A 19,797-nucleotide genomic window follows, 5' to 3' on the forward strand; every position below is an offset into this window, starting at 1 on the left:
CGGCGGTCTCACCTGTAAACGTAGGCTTTGCTGAGGACGGATTCCAGGCGGTTGTTGAACTCGAAGAAGGCCATGTACTGCAGGAAGACCGAGGCATCAGGGCAGCCCAGGTCCCTGCTGGCACGCCGCCCCCGCCCCACGGGCGCCAGGACAGAGGGCCCTTTCTGTAGCCCCCGGGAGGAGGGGACGGGACAGTGAGTATTCAGAATCCGAGGTCCTCAGCCCCTTGAGGGGTGGAGGCTAGAAACTCCATTCGGGAATCTGATGAAAGCCACGGCCCACCAGAAATGACGCACAATCATGTTCTCACAACTGCATATAATTTCAGAGGACACCGGGACCTCCCGAATCCTGCCATGAAACTTTTAGGGATGCAAGTGTCCCAGGCTAGGGATGCTGTCTGGATGTTTACTTATAAAGAAAGCCATTTTGTGAAGAAACAGCTTCCCTACCACCCCTCCCTTCCATCCTTCCAAGCCTGATTTGCAATAATAAAAGTCTAATCATAACTACTCTCCTTTCTCGTGCACCTGTTACACGACTGGCACTGTATAGACATTACCCGATTCCTTATCTACACGTGAGGGAGGTGTCACCATTCTCCTTCGACAGAGAGAAAACGGGCACCCGGGAAGTCCAGTAGCTTGTCCCGGGCACACGGCTGGTGCGTGACGGAGTCAGCGCTGGAACCCAGGTCGAACTCAAAGCTGCGAGCTCTTTCCATGGCGCTACGTCACCCCTAGATCTTTGCACACATTGATTTTTTTGTATTTGACAATAGTATTTGTCAATTTGTGAAGATTCCCTAAGGGCTATGCCAGTCATCATCCGAGTGTTCATTCTAATTTCCATCCAGAGTTTAAACTGGATGCAGAGTGACAAGTTCGGGTCCCTCTCAGAGTCTCATCCTCTGAGTCGAGCTAAACGTCAGGCCCGTGAGTTACACACACTCACCAGGGCCACTGCGAGAACCACGCCACGGACCTCACCTCTGTATCTGGGGCAAAACTTGGCCTGTGGACTCGACCTTGCTCATTCCGACCTTTGGCTCTAAGGCGCCCTTTGCACCCGGAGGCCGGCATGTGACAGATGAGAATGGTGCCACTTACGGTGCCCCTCGCTCTTGCAGCCAGGGAGCTCAGAGGCAGCTCGCGCTCAGGTGCAGCCAGGTGTGCTTGCTCTCATGGGGGCCCTCGCAGGCCTCCTGCCCTTCTCTGCCCTGTTCCCCTGGGTTACTCATGTTCCTGCATTTGCCTTTTTTTTTTTTTTTTTTTTGGTATATTATTTCAGTACTGTTTTTGGAAAAAGACACCAGGAGACATGAATATAGGTGGTTGGCCAGCAAAATCCACCTGGGGGGTCCCGAGTGTTCCAGCTGGCTGTCCACGCTGGTCACACTACAGGACGGTTACCAGGTCTCCCGTCCGTGCTGTGCCGGCCAGACCCTCCCTGGGACGCTGGGTCCGCCCAGTGAGTAGCACAAGGAACGGCTGGAATGACATGAGCGCTGACCAGTGATGAAAAGGGTGTCGAGTGTACACTCCAATCCGTCCCGGGCACTTCCTCGCTCCTGCGACTTTGGCGAGTCACCAGCCTCTCCAAGAGCCAACTTCCCCATCTTTTAGACAGAGACCATCACAGAACGGAAGCCCTTCTCTTGAGAGTGTCTGTAACTACTGGACGCATGACCAGCAGAGACAGACTGCCTGCATTCAATCCCGACTCCACTCCTTCCTGGCTGTGTGACCTTGGGCAAATTACTTAAACTCTCTGTGCCGCAGTCCCTTCATTTGTAAAATGGTGTTAATAACCCTCCCATCGCGGGTTGAGGAGTAGACATCTGTAAAGTCCGTGGAATGATGCCTAACGTAGTGCCGCAGGAAGCACTCGCCATTGCAATGAACTTTCCACGGAGACACCTATGGAATAAACGCATCTCCCCTTGGGCCGCCCTGCAAGGACACCTCTCCCTCCCCGGTGCTCCTGGGCGTAGACATTAAGACACCAGCGCTGATGGAAGAGTTGAAGGCCCAGCATGGTGGGGCCCCCGAGTCCTACCTTTAAACAGCGCGGCAAGCGCAAGAGGGGTTTCACACCGAATTTCAAGTACAGAAGATCCAAGGGCAGGAGGCAGAGCATGTCCATCTGAAATACCAGCCAGACATCACTGTGAAACAGGGGAGCCTGGGGCTGAGGGCGAGGGGCCTGGGGGCGATCGCTCCCTCCAATGGGCAGGTTCGGGCAGAATGCCCCGGAAGGCCTACACTGAGAAGGCAGAGGGCATCCCACCAGCAAACCCCCGTTTGGCCTTAAAGCCAGTGTTGCCAACCCCAAGGGCAGCTTCGTTACCGTGGACAGTGGCTCTGTGCCACACAGGGAGCTGGCGTGGCACAGACACAGGGAAAGGTGGCCTCCGAGGGCCACCCAGCCTGGGCTGGTCTCCTGGGGCCTGGGGCCTGCAGGACACTCCCAAGGGAGATGGGACCTACATCCCCCCATGTGGCAGGAACCACGTCACAGGGGCCCCCAAAGCACCCAGGGCCTCTGAGATGTCACCTTCCGAGACCCGGGCACACATCCCGGGCACACACCTTAAAGCGCTGAGACTTCAGGTAGTTATTTCGCATGTCCTTTTTGTCGGTCTGGAAGAAAATGGAACAAAGACAGCGAATTGACCTTGGAGCGTAATCCCCGCCCCTATGGGGAGCAGTGGAAATCCTCGAGGAGCTTTGCCTTCCTACGAGAGCGCCAGGTCACCAGCTGGATGCTGACTGCTCGGATGGACAGCGAGAATGTCACACTTACTCTCTCGCCCGTTGGTCCTGCCCAGACCGGCTTTGTCTACCGAGGACCACGCCGGAAGGAGGTTGGCCACGGGATTCTCTTTCCCCTAAATTGTCGGCACACAGTGGAGCAGGTGCCACCAGTGTGGAATTTGGGAAAGTGCCTGGCACAGGGAGATGGAGACTGTGTCCCCCTCTCCTGATAAGTCACAGTCGGGGCCTCAGTGTCCTCCCTGGTAAGTGAAGGCCAGACCAGAGCACGGGGTCGCAAACTGGCAGTGTGTCCTCCACAGGACGCCCGGGGAATGTCGGTTGCCAGCAGTTACCTGTGCCGAGCACATTTCAACTCATCCCCGCTGCAGCGCTACAAGCTGGGAACGAGGTCTGCCCCCATTCTACAGATGAGGAGACTGAGGCTCAGAGAGGTGATTCGGCTAGTTGTGGTGCAGCTGGGACTCGAACCAAGAGCATGTGCACTCAAGGCCATTCTCTGGACCCCTTCTCCATCTTTAAACCCACCAGGTGGTCCGAGGACTGACTCACCTATCAACAGTACCTGATGTGTTCATTGAAGCACATGAAAGGTGTGTTAAATAAGCAACCACACTGTTGACAAGCACAGCAGCAGTGCCTGAGATTTCCTTGTTCACTTATTTTGCTGTCTCTGACAGCATGCGGGGTGGGTCCCCTGAGGGCTCTGGCTGGGGGGTCTGCCCCCGGTCACCCCCTCAGTCCGCCTGCGACTCACAATGATGTCCCCGCCTCTGACGAACTGCAGGCGCATCTGGAACAAGGTCACGTCCAGGAAGTAGATGAGGTCGCACAGGTAATCCATCAGCAGCCAGAGGTGGATGTTGGCCGGCGTCTGGTAGGGGAAGGCCCAGCGCACGGGAATCAGCCAGCAGTTCCAGTTCCAGGCCAGCACCACGAAGAATAGCCACAGGATGTACATCAGGTCTGCGGGGAAGGGAGAGGGCAGGAACATTCTAGAATGTCAGCCAGAAGAGGCTCTTCACCGGCGACATCAGGGGAAGAGCATCAGGTGAATGAGGCATCCTCATTCTACCTGTCTGCACCTTCCTCCAGGTGCAACACGTGGCACTTTTGGAACTGGGTGTGAGTGTGTAAAACTATCTTTGTTTTAAAAATAAATCACTGCTAGGCCCTAATAAATCGGGATACTCTGAGGAGGGAACATGGTGACATTATTGGCCAATAAGGCAGCTAACTAGGAAACCCTTTTGCTTTCATTCTTTTTGAAACTTTTCCAAAACTGTATTTCCTGCCTTGGTAAATACGGAATAGTAAACGCTGCGTGGAGGACGGACAGACAAGTGGGGGTAAGTGGACAGAGGCTGCGGATCACCTGGTCGTTTCAGGAGCCCAGGGTAAGAGTCTTGCCCCAAAATGATCTCCTATGTGACCGTGAGAAAGTCCCTCTCTGGCACCTGCCATGCCCTTCTCAGGGAAGTCAACAGGAAAAGGTCAGAGAAGAGGCAGGGAGGTCCTTTGCAAACTGTAAAGCACTGTGCACATAGGAAGCGGTGTTATTCCTGAGGAACGTGGAATGGCTTAGAGGGAAACCAGGGGAACTCACTTCAGACGCTGGGAGAACTCTGCCTTTTCCTGCTCAAAGCGGGGGATCCGGGGAAGAGCCAGCACGACCCGAACAGGAAGACTTGGCCAAGAGCAGGAGCCCTGGGTCTCTGTTAACTAATTGTGTCTTTAGCCTGGTTACCTTCTCTGTGCCTTAATTTCCTCATCTGTAAGATGGGTGTAATCTTATGTTCCTATTCCAGGGACTTTTGTTGTTTGTTTGTTTGTTTTGAGACTTAGATGAGCAAGTGTGGAATCATTTTGAAAAGTACAAAAGGTCACAAACCCACAATGTCCATGGCCTCTCACCCTGTCTCTCGTGTCCCCTCCACCAACCTTCCCCTCCTCCCCCTCCCACCGTCCTGCCCTCTCCTGGGACGCAGAGGGCGCACCCACTCCCACCAAGGACGCACTGGTCAGTGGATCGATGCTCTGGGGAAACCGGTACTCCTTCCAGGGGCGGCGTTTGAACTTGCAGCAGAGCATGTCGCAGTAGTGCTCCTCCTCAGCCTGCTGTGCTCCAGCCGGCTTCGTGTCTGCAGGCGGCTCTGGGGCCTTCTTGGCTGGGGCTGTGGGATGACATTGGGGACAATCTGACCCAGGTACAGGATACAGAGAGAAGGGTCCCAACTACAGACCCTGGAATCAGAGCTGAGGGGACCCTGGCACCATGACACAGTCTGCGGCAAGCTCTGTGTGCAGAAACTAGGGTGCTCCCTGGAGTGAGCCCCGTAGCTCCCTCTTCAACGGAAGCCTGGAGCCCGCCCAGAAACTCTTGCCAGCCCCCCGTCTGGGAGTGCTTCTCAGAAGCCACCCAAAATGAGGTATTTCTGGGCAAGTTGGATGTTTCAGTGTCTGCGTGTCTGTGTTTGGACCCCCTTGGTTCTCTGATGGTTTAGGGGCATTTTCTACCCAGTGCTCCCCCCACCACGGTTGAAATGCTAAAGGGCCCAACAAAATCAAATCAGGAAAATGTTGCTCTAAGTTCCCGGGAAGGAATCTTAGCTCCTTCATCTCTAAAAAGAGAGGCTGGGTGGGATCACAGCCTCCCCGAGCAGCTGTGCTGATGCTTTTTGTGATCTAGGGATTGGCTCTTACAGGTTCAATGCGGCTACGTTCCTAGCTTTGGGACTGGGGAGTCAGGTTCTGCTAGGTCTGTTGTGGACACCACGAGTTCCAAGACACAGACCTCTTCTGGAAAGACCTGGAAAATCTCCCTGAGAAGAGAGCATGTTTCTTATTTCCTCCTGAGACCTTGAAAGAAAAGCAGCTTTCAGGTAGTAGTGTAAGCACTTTCAAGGCACTGCAGTCTCTGAAAAACAAGACTGCCTGGTCCCAGGGGAGGCTGTGGACACCATCTGTGTGTAAGACCGGAGACACATCCCTGGGTGCGAGACACATCCCTGGGTGGCGCCACCCACCGGCCAGTGGGAAAGGGCAGGAGGGTCAGTGAAAGTGCTTGCCCGGTGGGGGAGGGAGCCAAGCACGGCTGGAGGGTTGGCCGGAACGCTGAGCTTCCCCCTCCTGGGTTCAGATCTAAACCTATACATACGGGACCCCAAATCCAGAGCACGCAGATCTGGGCTTCTCTTGTGCACCCCAAGGCTTTCCTTATGGCCCCCCTCACCATGTGTTGGCAGGGGGCTTTGGAGTCCCCACCCCATCCCGGGCCAGGTGGGCCACCTCCAGCTCCAGACTCACAGGGCTTGGGGCTTTCCTCATCCGAGGTGACATCAGGGTCGATGAGTTTCTCCTTCACCTTCTCTGTCCGCTCCTTGAAGAGCTTCACCAACTCCTGCAGCCGGTCATTGATTATGGCGCTATTCTGGCTGGCCGTGGAGACGGCACGGTCCTGGCCACTGTGGGAACACCACCCACAGCTGAGCAGGAAGGGACCCCTGTGGCCTAGACCAGAGCCGGGCAGCGTCTGTGTCCCACCTTCTAGCAGAGCCTGAAGGAGGTAAGTCCTGCCCTTGTCTCCTTCTGACATCAGAAACGACAGACCCACTGTAATAGCTCCTAGGAGGAAAGTCAGTCTGGGGACAACGACCAGGGGCTCTGGCCCAGCTTCTAGAAAATGTACCTCGTGGATCTGATTCAGATGGGCAGCTCTGAAAAAAACCTTTCCACCTCTAACTTAGGGGGGAACTCTTAGAACTCAGTTTGGAGTTCAGCCAAATCGGGCTGTTAGTCCCAGCGTGGGGTTCACACGAGATATGTGTCTGGGGACAGAACAGAGAGGGGAACAGGGCTAGTTTTTTAGGTTTAGGAAAGAGCTGGGAAAAAGCAGTGCTGACACATTATACATCCTTTAATTTATAGGAATTAACGTTTATGCACTGGTAGCGAGAGACAGAGAGAAAGAGACAGAGAACGCATGAGAGTGAGAGTCTGCCTGGCATCCTACTCAGCGTGGGGGGTGTGCCCTGGGGGAGTCGAGACGTGTCATCAGCTCTCCACTGAGTGGCCTCACTGTGATCATCTCGCTGAGTGTTTTTCTCATACACAGTCGCCACCCAGCCGGGGACTACACTTCCTAGGTGCGGTGTGCGAGCGGTGTGCGAGCTCTCGCCATGGGAATGTGAGTAGATGCGGTACATGCAACTTCGGGCCTCCCTGCTGAAGAGAGGCCTGCAGTGCTCCTTTCTCATGGTGGCCAGTGGACCTTGGAAGCCACACAGAGAAGGTGGCAGAGCTGCTGTCAACTGGGTCCCTAAATGATTGCATGCAACAGACCCTTCCACTGACCCTGAAACACACAACTATTGAGACAACCATGACATAGGAGATATATTCTTGTTCCTTAAGCCACTGAACCTTTGGGGTCTACTCGTTACAGCAGCTTGCCCTAGCTGATACATGGGCCTCCACGTTGACTTTAAGGGTTTCCAAGGGTCATTTGAATTATCATACCTCATTTCAGCCTTATTTTCTGATATTAAACCCTAATCCCACCCTACTACATAAAATGTGCCAAAATGGACAACTGACTACGGGTGAGGCTTAGATTTTTTTTTTTTTTTCCTGCTTCTTTATCTTTTCTGCACTTTCCACAGTTCTGTTAAGCATAAACTGCATAGAATTATGGATAGAAAAAAATGACAGGAAGGAGGGAGGAAAGCCTGCTGTCCCCTGTGGCTAGCCCAGGAGTTGTGGCCGGGCAGGGAGTGTGATGGGGACTCCAGGCCACAACCCAGGACCACCAGGGCATTCACCATCACCCAGGGCTACTGGAACCCTTCAGAGAACACCTCCCATTGGCCCAGCTCTTGGGGCAGTTAGATGTCAGGGACCCAGCTGCCAACGGCATCACAGTGACCGCCACACATTGTACCAAAGACTAGCTACATCGGAATCACCTGGAGGGGAGCGTGTGGAAATGCAGATTCCCAGGGCCCACAGCCTGTGGCTCTGAGCTAGTGCAGCTGCGTGGGGCTCCCCAGGGTGGGACCACTGGAGACCCTGGCAGTCCTCCCCGCCCCCACTGGCCGTCTCAGGGGTTCAGCAATGGGAGCCCCTGCCGGAGGCACCCCTCAGCATCTCCTTTACAAGGGGGCCTCCGCCTAGAGACACCTCCCTCTCCGAGTGGGTCATGGGCACCGCTGGGCCCACAGTTCCAGCCACTCTGCAGATTTTGCAGGACTCCTGGGCCAGCCGGAAGCAGCCTGGGCAGGGGACCCTGCCCTGTCCTGCTGCTCAGAAGCCACTGGCAAAGTCTGCCTCGCAGTGCAGGGTTCTAAACACACCTGTGCTCCCTCCCTCTCCCCCTCCCCCCTTCCCTGCCCAGCCTCCCAACTCTCTGAGACCCCAGAGGTGGCCCCACTCACTCAGTGTCCTGCGGGGTGGTGGGGTCCGACAAGGCGACCACGGGGGACTCGGCTGGTGACAGCACCTTGAGCTCTTCAGCCTCATCATCCTGAGAGGGCAGCCTGCTCCTGCAAGGACACAGACGCAGACGGGGCCTCGAGTGAAGGCAGCCTCCACATCCGCCCAGCGGCCTGGCACGAAGGTGACAGCACTGACTCGGTATCAGGCAAACTTGACTTTGCAGCCTAGGCCTGCCTCCTGCCAGTGCCTGACCTTGGCAGGCGACTTATACACTCAGCTGGGACCCAAACCCAAGTCTTGCCAGGCTTCCAGGCCGGCGCTCGTCCGCAGTCTCCACCACCACGACCCGGGATTCCAGCATTAGGGTTTCTAGGGGGACACAGGAGAGACACCAGCAGCCACCTTTATTCCAGAAGGCTCTGAAACTATCCCGTTACCTTCTGCCAACTTGCCTACGTTGGCAAAACTCACGGATTCACTTCTTTCACACTGGAATGGAAAGGGCAGCCCCACACAAGACTGGGGCCAAAGGTCCCATAGCCGAGAACTAAAGTCAGTCCTCCTGCGGCCAGCCCAGGGCGCCCTCCCGAGCCTGGGCAGCACGTGCTGCCCCAGAGAGCCCAGAGCCAGGAACGGAACATCAGCTCCGGCCCCCGCACCGCCGGTGTCTGGCCCCGTGCTGAGCGCCTGGCGGCATAGCAGCTCCTTAAAGTCTCACAACCGTTTTAGTCGACAGGTGATGTTTTTACCCTTGTCTTACACTGGGAAAATAGAGGCCCAGGAAGGTTAAATGACTCGCCTTAAGGCCCACATCTTGTAAGCGGTGAGCTGGGATTCACTCCAAACCACAGCCTTAAGCTGCAAGAAGGGCCTTGCCTGTGGTTTCCGTGGCTTCGTGACTCCCATCAGTTGCTCCTGATGCTCATTCTGTCCCTGCCCACGGTCACCCCGCCAGCCTCAGCTCTAGAGGCAGGCGTCAGAATTCACCCCTCTTGGGGACAGGCAGAGGTTCACCCCCGTTTCTCATGGGCACATTCAATTTAGCACCTGTTTGTTGGTTTGGTTACTGGTTCATTGTCTATCCTGGCCCCACTAGAACGTCAGCTCCACCTTGATGCATCCCCAGCACCCACGACAACGTCCAATAAATGTTTCTGAAGGAATGAATGACAGGGACAAGAGGAGCCTCACAGGCCCAGTTCACATGCAGAAGGCCAGAGGCTTGGATTCTAGTTTCACATGACCTTCGTCCTCTACCCACCCCTAAATATGCCCCGCCTCTAAGCTGGGTCCATATAGCTTCTCTGCCCATATAAAGGGAACAGAGGTAGGTAGACCAGTTGTCTACAAGCATGGTGGCACCATTTCTGGAACCTTCCCTGAGCCTTGTGCATAACTCAGTGAACTCAACACAGGAACGGATGGAGCAGTGGGCTGCGTGCTTAGGCGCATGAGATTGTCTCTTTTCTCCGTGTTGAAATCTGAGAGCCCTCAATTTGCCACATCCAGCCGTCTGCACTCTGGCAGGCTCCAGACCTCAGCTAAGAAACTACCCAGGAGCTCATGGATGAGAGAAAAAATTAGGAAGAAAAGAACCATTTCTCCATCCAGCCAATGCAGAAGCAATGACAGCTCCCCCTTCGCTGAAATAGTAGTTCATAAAGCCCTGTCCTGCCCTTGACCGTGTGCCTGAAGCTGTATTCAGGGTCTTCTGCCAGTTACCTGCCTCAAGTTCAAAAGCAACTCCAGCCACTCAGCCACAAATTTGTCTCAGAAGGCATAAAAATGTGCCCAGCCTTGATCAAGAGTCCCACTCTTGAGAGAGGAGCCCAAGGACAGGGAGCGGAAGACCAAACACAAGGTCATAGTGCCATGATGACAGTGTGCAGCAAGAGAGTGGAGCTGGAGCTGGAGGAACGTCACACAGCCATCATGAATGTGCACTAAGGAGACAGCCAGCAGTACGGAAACGGGCTCATGGAATGAGATGGCACCTCAGATGGGATCACTTCTTCAGTTACAACCACACAGAATCCCAGGCCTCAAAGAGGCACGGAAGAGAATACAGAGCAATAAAAACACCATCTTGTGGGACTAGAGCTGATTATTTTTCTAGTGTCTGCGGTGTTTCCATTATATTATCTAATAAAATAGAACTACTGTATGATGCAGCCATCCCATTTCTGGGTATATATCCAAAAGAACTGAAATCAGGATTTTTTGCTTATTTGTTTGTTTGTCTTGTTTTTGTGGTTTTATAATTTTATTTGATGTATCTGACAAGCAGCGGTTAGTTCTCATCCCTGTTGACTGCAGATTTTTGAAAGTGGTAACAGGTACTTAGGTAACCGGAGTGCAGAGCTTGTCGGTGAGTCTTCATCCTCATGACGCTTTCCGGACAACTGAGCACGGACACGGTGTGGGACGTTCCCGGACAGCTTTGCTGAGCCTGGTATCCATGCTCACATGTGGAGTCCCCACCTTCTCGGCAAATTTCCGGATCTCTCCGAGTGCCCGAGGGACATGCTTCTCGGGGCCCACTCCAGGGATGCGCTTGTGAGTGTCGATGATGTATCCTCGGGCCACCCCCTTGGTGGTGGCAGAATGGCCCATCTTCTTCTCCACACCCTTCTTTGCGGAGCCATTCTGCTGGGCCCAAGTTCTGAAATCGGGATCTGGAAGAGCTATTTGCCCTCCTACGTTCATTGCCGCGTTACTCACCATCGCCAAGAGGTGGAAACAACCTAAACGTCCATGGACAGACCAATGGATAAACAAAATGCGGCGTAGACATACAAAGGAATATTATTCAGCCTTAAAACAGGAAGGAAATGCTGTCATATGCTACAACGCGGATGAACTTTGAGGACATTATGTTAAGTGAAATAAGCCAGTCACAAAAAAAGCCAAATACTGCATGATCCCACTTATTTGAGGCACCTAAAGTAGTGAAATTCACAGAAACAGAAAGTAGACCTCTTCTCGGCCTTCTGGCTGAGGTCAAGTATAGAAACATGAAGTAGAATGGTGGCTGCCAGGGGCTGGGTAGGGGTGGAGGGAGGAATGGGAGCTGCCATTCATCGGGTACAGAGTTTCAGTCGTGCAAGATGGAAAATTCTAGAGATCTGCTGTACTTTGACACCGTGCCCATAGTTGACAATACTATACTGTACACTTAAACGTTTGTTGAGAGGATTTAAGAAAAGGCCTGGCAAGTTATAACCATATGCAAGTTTTCATAATGGCATCCTGTTAAAATATAAAATAAAATGAGAGGGTAGAAATTAGTTCTATCACATTTACCATACATTATTATACTATTTATTATTATATTATCTCTTCTAACCTATCAGTTTGGATCATAATCCTGAAAGACACAATCCCAAATGCCGTAATCCCAAATACTGAAACCTCAAAAGGTCAAAATCTCTGATGTCTAAAATCCCCCAAGTCACAATCGTGGGATGGTCGCATCCTGCGGTCTGTATACAAGCGCACGGGGAGTGAATTTTCATGGACCTAAGATAAGAGAGAAGCATGGCAGAGAAGATGAGAAAATGGAATACGGAGTGCTCCTGTCGCTGTGTATCAAATCATAGAACTTCAAAAAGAGCAGGGCCACGTAGAAAATGTGAACATATCCCCTGACGTCCTAAAAGAAAAAAGTCAGCTATCCACCATGATGCGAGACTTCAAAGCACAGCTTGTGACCGTGAAACTCGACCAGCACTTACGGACTACCTTGGTGTGATCGCCCATAATCTATCCCTGTAACACCGTTTCTCATACGTTACATTTTCTTTTTAGTTTTTTAGGGTTTTTTTTTCTTTTTCTTTTTCTTAGTGTTTTTTCACTATTTTAAATTGCTAGCATTATTTTTTACAATTCACTGGGATGTATCCCATCTTTGCATCGCTTTCGATATTGGAGGTATAAATTGCGTAGAGATTTTTACAGAGTTCTCATTGGTTTTATGAACTTTTTGCAAATTTGACTCGATAAAAAGCCCATTATCACAACGTTGACTTTGTGTGTCGGCGTCCTGTGTGTAAACAAAAATGTTGAAACTTCCTCCATAAATGAAGAACTGTCCTTTTCGTACATCTGCCCTTGTAAAAGATAAAATTTCTCAAGATCTTGGCTCTTTGGGCCACTGCACACGCGGTGGTGACCCCTCGCGGTTTTGGATCCACCTCGTCAAAAGCCTTGAGTTGTTCATGGATGACTACAGTTGTAAAGTTGGATGCTCACAATTACCAACCATAGTAGTCTGTAGATATGCATTTATACATTTCCCTTTTTGGCCGATTTCTTTCTAAACACGGGTTGTATGCTTATAACTGTTACAACTGTGCAACTATTGGTAGTATACCTAAGTGTTGATGCTTGTAAAAATATCTATGTCGGGCTGGGCGCAGTGGCTCTTGCCTGTCATCCCAGCACTTTGGAAGGCTGAGGCAGGAGGATCGTTTGAGGCCAGGAGTTCAAGACCAGCCTGAGCAACATAGCATCTCTAAAAAAATTTTTAAAATTAGCCAGGCGTGGTGGCGCATGCCTGTAGTCCCAGTTACTTGGGAGGCTGAGGCAGGAGGATCGCTTGAGCCTGGGAGTTCTAGACTGCAGTGAGCTACGACTGAGCCTCTGCACTCCAGCCTGAGTGTGACCTCCTCTCTAAAAAACAAAACAAACAAACAAAAAAAAATTAGAGAAAGAATGTTCCTATTCCCTATTTACTTGTAAAGTGGCCCATAAAGTGTTCTGTCATGTGTTTGTGTTTCTCAAATGTCAATAAATATCTTTTAAAGATTATTTTATCCAGAATTATATTTTTGGGATTTGGATCTTTTGGGGTTTCAACATTCTGGATTATGGTATTTGGGACTGTGTTCGATGGGATTATGATCTGCTCCCCGATCTCCGCATCTGCCGTAGGGACAGGTGGCACAGTGCTGAGAAAAGCCCAAAAGAAGCGTAAAAAAAATGACCTGTGTGTCCCCGAGGCTGAGCCCGGGACCGCAAGGGTGTCAGATTTGGCGGGAGATGGTGGCCGCAGCGGGGGCGAGGGTGGATTCTCCTCCACGATGAGGGGGCGGCTGTCAGCATCGGTATCCTCCACCTGCACTTCTGGGTGCTCTTCTGTGGCAGCCACTTGGGGAGAGGGAGGAGAAGAGAGAGTCAGAGAGAGGGAGAGAGAAGCCAGGCCCCAGGGGGCTGGCTGTGTTCTAGAAGAAAGCATGCTTGGCGGGGGGAGGGGGCCTCTGGCAGCTTCATCTCCCAGCGGGGCGCAGGCAAGCTCCATGCAGGGGTGCGAGGGTGCAGTGCTCAGGGTCCTCTGAGGGCCACAGCTCCTCCAGCCACTGGCCCAGGAGACACAAAAGAAGCCGCGGGAGCTCCTGAACGCAGCCTGGAGCTCAGCCCTCCGAAGCCCAGCCCGGCGTCCCCGTGTCTGGACACGCGTCAGGGACCCAGGGCGGTGACAGCGCTCAGAGAGGGCAGGGGATGCTGGGGGAGCTGGAGACCTGGGGCCGGACCTAGCACAGCCTGGTTCCCCTCTCTGAGCCTCAGTTTCCCCATCCCAAGGTAGGGTGACAATGCCTCCCAGGCGCCCCGAGACAGCCTCGCAGATGATGAGCCAGGCTGGCTGCCTGTGGCTCCGCGGGGCCCTGCGTGGGGCCAGATCCCAGCTCCGCAGCAGGTTTCTTCACTGCTCTCTGCTTCGGTTTCCTCGTCCACAGAACGACAACACAGTAACAACAACCTCTCGGAGTTTAAGTTTAATCTCTGCAGTCGTCCTGAGGTCACGGCCCCTGGACATGAGGCCTCCGTTAAAACAAAGTCTCAGCTCAGAAGGTGCCAGCAGCCTCGCTGAGGCGGGCATCATGTTCTGGCTGCACCTTCTCATGGCCTTGTCCGTAGCATCTAAAATCGTCGTGTCCTACCACACCTAGGTCTGTCCACTGTCCCAGTGTGTCCCTGGGAACATTTCCCAGAGTGTGGGGCTCCCAGGGACCAGGGCAGACACGAGATGATCTTGGGTGGCACAGACAAGGCAGAGGACGACAACGAGAGTGCTGCTCCCGTTTTAATTCTCTCTGGGCCCTGAAACTGCAGAGAGGAAGTCTGGGGTTAGAGCTGCGATGGCCTTAGCGCCTCTGACACCGCCCAGCCCCCTTTCTGCCCCCTTCCAGCTGGCAGCCTCCAGCGGGCCAAACCGTCACACCAGTTGGCTTTCAGTGTATTTGTGGGTATTTCTATTTACGCCTTCTATTTACGGCAAACAATGCTGGTTTTCCATTTGAATAGTAATAAGCAGCCTTCCTGTTTAAATACACATTATTAAATAAAAAAGAATCCAGTGGGAGAAAAATAGGAAGCAAATAAAAGTGGGGTTGATCAGGGAGTGGCCTGTGGGGTGGGCGTTGGAGGAGGAGACTTGAGGGCTGCCCGCTGGAAGGGGGAGTCTGGGGTAGCACCACTTACTGCAGGAGGACCTGGGTGTCACCTTATCCCCTCTCTGTGACCACCTTGGAAGATGAGGGAAGGGTCACAGTGGACCTCTTCTCCCATCCGAGTGCTAGCCAGGCCCAACCCTGCTCAGCTTCCAAGATCAGATGGGACCAGACACATTCGGGGTGGTAGGGCCATAGGTGACTTCTCATAAAACGTTCAGTTCTAACTGCCTGTGCTGGTCTCGGAGGCAGCTTTGCACAGTGTCAACCAAACACACACATACTGTCAAATCAGAAGTGGGCAGGTCTGTCTTGGGTTAAGGCAGAAAGTGACAGAGGTTAGTCCAGAGGTGCCAGGATATCCCCGAATGTTTTGTCGTCAGGCAGCCGGAATGCCACTCTGGGGACCTTGTCACAATTAAATGGATCCAGACAGGCCTCCCCTCGCACTGGCCTCTGAGGGTGCCTCTCCTCCTCGTCTGCCTGCCTGCACCTGGCACTTCTCATTTCCTGAAATGGAAGTTGCTGAGCAGAAAGTCCAGCTCCCAGCAAACTCTCGTGAGTAGATTCTATCTGCACCGGGTCCCCACATTCCTCTTCTGTTCTCTTCTCTCCTTTTGTTGCTGCCCAAGCCTCTTGGCCTGGAGATCTGAGTGAGTGACTTGTTTAAACTAAGTTGTGAGTGACTACCTATTAAAAAAAACGATGGGCCTGCAGAAAGCAATGTTTAACCAAGAGAAAAGAATTACTGATTGTGGAATTTTAGGCGTGGGACTAAAATCCCTCAAGTAACCACCACAAAGCAGGATGAAGGCGTTGATGAGCAGAGCAAGAAGGGGTGGTTTTCCACGAGCACATGCCATGACCACGGCACCCACGTGGGCAGACAGTCCAAGCCATGCAGAAGCACACGCCACGGACACGAACATGCTGAGTAGGTGAAGGTGAGCTCACACTACCTAGGCGACGGATGGAGCGCCTGGTCTCCTTGGCGAAGCTGGAATTGGACAAGGTGGTTCTCCGGGAGGTGAGAACAGGGATGCGGGTGATGGGGCGGCGGGGGTAGATGGGCACGTTGGGGAGGTGCTCCGCCAGGTTTGGGGGGCCAGGCCCAGGGGCCGTCTGGCCAGGGAGCTGGTCCTGCACCAGGCGGTTCAGCTCCATGTTCTGGCCTGTGTTGGCCACGGTGCTGGGGCCAGAGGGTCTCAGGCAGAGGCAGGACCCTGGGGACTGCAGTGAGGAGCACAGAGTTGGGGAAGGCAAGACAGCTGGGTTCCTCCCACCAGCACCAACACACACCAGCCTGCAGCCCCCTGCACTGGCAGCAGTGCCACCCAAGCTCCGAAGCACACTCTTGTCCCTGGAGTTCAACATCTAACGCGTCATCACGTCACGGGGCTGGTCTGCCCAAGAGCTTGGGGAGACAGCCCGGCAGCCCCCCAACTTCTCATGCTGTCTCTGCTTACAAACCAGCAGTAGCATTTCCCATCTCAGACTCAGAATGAGTTAGAATCAAAGAACCCAGAACTCATAGACACTGAGACTCCTAGACCCAAAGAACCCTGGACTCAAAGCTGCTTAGCTTGGTAGAATTTTCCAGACCAGAGAAACCCTGGAGATCAATTCAGTTCACTTCTAACCAGAAGCAGTAACTCTTCCTAGGGCCCTGGGACCTAAACTGGGCGGCACATTGGAGTCACCTGGGGAGGTGTGACGGTTTCTGATAGCCCGGCCCATCCCCGGGACTCTGACTTAATGGTCTAGAATGAGGTCCGGCAGCAGGAATTTTTGAGTCTCCCCGGTGAGTCCAGTGTGCAGCCAAGTTGGAGAACCAGGCTCGAGGCTGTTGTCCCTCAAATGCTGATGTGCAGACAGACCGGTCGCCACGCAGACGCTGATGCTGCAGGTCGGGGATGGGGCCTGGGAATCTGCATCTCTAACCAGCTCCCAGGTGACGCCACAGCTGTGGTTCTAGGCCCACACTTTTGAGCAGCGGTGGACAAATGGCTACGCCTCAGCGCTTCTCGGAGTGTGGCTCCCAGGCCTCCTGCTTCCAAATCACCTAAGCAGGGGGGCAAAGCCACCTGCAGGGCCTGGGTCTGCACCTGTTTGCTCCTGGTCCTACTCATCCATGTGGGGGCCCAGCCTCGGGCGGGGACTTTGTAGGTTCCCTGCAGGTGTGTGTCGACGTTAACAGAGAACCCTCTTCAAAACTCAGGTGGGCAGCGAGCTCCAGACACCCAGGGTCAGGACACCTGGGTGCAGGCTCATGTCTGTCACTGGCTGGCTGGGACATATCATCGTCCCCATCACTGACGCCTCCCCCAGTGCCGGCCACAGATCTGGGTGCACTGTCGCCCCTACTCTGCCCAACAGCCTGTGGGGTAGGGACTGTTATTGCCCCACTCTTCCTGATTTGGGAGTCATGGCTCAGAGAGGTCACAGCACTGGCTCTGGGTCACACAGCGAGGAAGAGAAAGAGGAGCCAGGAGTGAACTGTAGTTTTGTGCCTTGACCTCGGGGCCAAATGCACACACACCGAGCCTCAGTTTTCTCAACTGTAAAATGGTCTGTCCGCCTCCCTGTGGAAGCACCTGTGGCGTGGGGAATGTGGGGGAGGGTAAGGCATGCAATACCCGCAGGCCAGGGCTCAGGGTCCACCTGTCCCCACTACCTGGCCCTGCCGTTGTGTGGCTCTCCTGGACTCCTTCCCCACCGTGCCTGGAGTCCTCAGGGGTGGGGGTGGGGTGGTAAATAACAGCAAAGAGCCCGTGCTGGCTGCAGCCTGGAGATCTTGGCAGCCAGGAAAGCCTCGTAAAGAGACGTGGGGTCTAGCACATGCTGTTTGCAAGCTCTGCTCCCAGTTTTCACTCAGATATGTCTGAGTCAAACCCTCACTGGGCCGCCGGTAGCCCAGAGAGCTGCGTTCTCACTGCGCGGAGCTGGCAGGAGAGTTGGCTGGGAGCCCGGGGGCCTCAGCTCAATTCCCCTAGGGCCTCTGAACTCCATCGTTGGGCTCTGAAGACACAGAAGCCGAGAAGGAGATGGAGGGAGAGGAGGAGGGGTTGCCCCTGCACAAGGCTGCCCCCAGCCTGAAAGCATCCTCGACCTTCCTGTACGGCCGCCACCCCACCGCACGCCACCCCACCGCACGCCTACCTCCTGAGCTGGCGGCCTCCGACTCAGACTCAATCTCAGCCTTCAGCTCAGCCTCTGCCTCGATTTCAGCCTTAGCCTCGGCCTCGAACTCAGCCTCCTCCAGCACCTCCTGCAAAAGTGAAAGTGGAGACAGAAGCTGTGACCATCAGGAGCTCTGCCTCCAGAAGTCCGCGTGGGCCCAATCCTGCCCCTTGCCCTGCCTGGCCGGTCAGGCCCTGCCAGCTGCCCCTGCCCGCCCACCTTCTGGGCATCTGGGGAGACGGGCCACAGCCTGCAGAGGGCAGGGCACAAAGGAGCCCTGGACTTGTCACCTGCGATGAGGGGAACTCCCCGTGCAGCCTTGTACCTGTGGGGACAAGAAAACTAAAGCAGCCACCACGGACTCCCTAACCCAGGACTGCACTTCACAGGTGAGAGCCCTTTCGGATCCTCCCACAAACCTAGGAAGGCATTTATAGCCTCATTTTACACAGGTGGTGGCTTAGGCCCCCAGGTGGGGAGGTGACTTGCCCAGAGTCAAGCAGCCACGCGGGGACCGGAGCCCAGACCTACCCGACTCTTCGCCCACGGCCAAGGCCTCTCCTGACACCGTCTGACCCTGCTCTGAGCAGGGCCTTCCCGGACCCCCCCGCCCTGCTCCCCTCTGTCCTGTGGGCATCTCACCAGCCAAACACCCCCTGGAGACCAAGGCCCCAGCCCTGCCGCCGACACCAGGCCGGGCCTCCGAGGTGCCCTGGCGCCCGGTGCTGCTCCATACCTCGCATGAGGCCTCCGGGAACTGGGTCTCGTCTGCTGCGCTCTGGTCCACGCACACCTGCTCCACCAAACAGCTATCCAGCAGGACTCTGCGAGCCCCAGGGGGCAGGAGGAGAGGACTAGGTTAGGGGTGCGAAAGGTTTCCTGAGTGCCAGGCTCTGTGCCAGGAGCAGGGGGCACAGGGACGCCCAAGAACAGGTCCTCCCCGTCCTGAGGCTCCCAGGCCAGTGTCCTGCTGAGAGTCACTCTGTCTGAAATGCCACACTCTCCTCTAAGGTTAGGAATGAGACAAGGACGCCCACTCTTCCCACTTCCGTGCAGCATAGTACGTGAGGTCCCACCCGGAGCACTTAGGAAAGACAAAGAAATAAAAGGCATCCAAATTGGAAAGAAAGAATTTAAATTCTCCCTCTTTATAGGTGACATGATCTTATATATAGAAAACCCCTAGGCCAGGCACAGTGGCTCATGCCTGTAGTCCCAGCAGGAGTTTGAGATCAGCCTGAACAACATAGCAAGACCTTATCTCTACAAAAAGTTGTTTAAATTAGCCGCGTGTGGCAGCCTGTGCCTGTGGTCCTAGCTACTCGGAGGCTGCGGCGAGAAGACCACTCGAGCCAGGGAGTCTGAGGTTGCAGTGAGCTGTGAGCACGACACTGCACTCCAGCCTGGGCAACAGAGCAAGACCCTGCTTTTTAAAAAGAAAAAACAAGCAGGGTCATATTAATGACTTCCATGGGTCCTGGGCTTACTAGCCTTCATGGGCCCCTTCCTTCCTTTAAAAAAAAATTAGAAATTATTTTTGTGCATTTGTATAAAGATTGATATCTTAATATTATATCTTAAGACATTACAGTCTATCTAAAAGTTCATTTTTGGGGTCTGATTTTCAAAGAGATGAAAACATTCTTGCGGGCCCTGCAAGCATTTGGAGCACTGTGCCTGCCGCATGAAGTCAGCCGTGCGCAGGCGGGTTAGGATGCGTCTGCTGCTGCAAGGGGCTGACTGGTCTTCCCCCGAACCGACGCAGGGCCCTCCTCAGCTCTCTGCCTACAGCGCGAAGGCTCGGGAAGTGAACGGCCCACAGCGCCAGCCTGAGGCTCCCCAGGGTCCTGCTCACTCTGGCTTCAGGTCAGGAAATCAGTGTCTGACCTCGGGCAGTCACCTGGAAGCTCTTGGGCTGCCTCTGCCTGGCCTGTACGGCCTGACTTATTTGAGCCAGGTGA

At 54.1% G+C, this 19,797-nt stretch overlaps 1 protein-coding gene across 1 annotated transcript in view; it reads right to left on the bottom strand.

Moving 5' to 3' along the window:
- Positions 1 to 19,797, bottom strand: part of CNGB1 (cyclic nucleotide gated channel subunit beta 1) — a 69,268-nt gene that overhangs the window by 18,310 nt on the left and 31,161 nt on the right. The window contains exons 15-24 of the mRNA XM_069497848.1: positions 18,573 to 18,660; positions 17,816 to 17,924; positions 13,193 to 13,355; positions 8,207 to 8,314; positions 6,081 to 6,238; positions 4,793 to 4,948; positions 3,532 to 3,740; positions 2,592 to 2,642; positions 2,059 to 2,145; positions 13 to 77 (exon numbers count right to left, since the gene is read on the bottom strand). Coding sequence (XP_069353949.1) covers positions 13 to 77; positions 2,059 to 2,145; positions 2,592 to 2,642; positions 3,532 to 3,740; positions 4,793 to 4,948; positions 6,081 to 6,238; positions 8,207 to 8,314; positions 13,193 to 13,355; positions 17,816 to 17,924; positions 18,573 to 18,660 — 1,194 coding nt within the window. The remainder of the gene's footprint in view (positions 1 to 12; positions 78 to 2,058; positions 2,146 to 2,591; positions 2,643 to 3,531; positions 3,741 to 4,792; positions 4,949 to 6,080; positions 6,239 to 8,206; positions 8,315 to 13,192; positions 13,356 to 17,815; positions 17,925 to 18,572; positions 18,661 to 19,797) is intronic.

The sequence above is a fragment of the Eulemur rufifrons genome, chromosome 23 (assembly GCF_041146395.1).
Source record: "Eulemur rufifrons isolate Redbay chromosome 23, OSU_ERuf_1, whole genome shotgun sequence".
Lineage (NCBI taxonomy): Eukaryota > Metazoa > Chordata > Mammalia > Primates > Lemuridae > Eulemur > Eulemur rufifrons.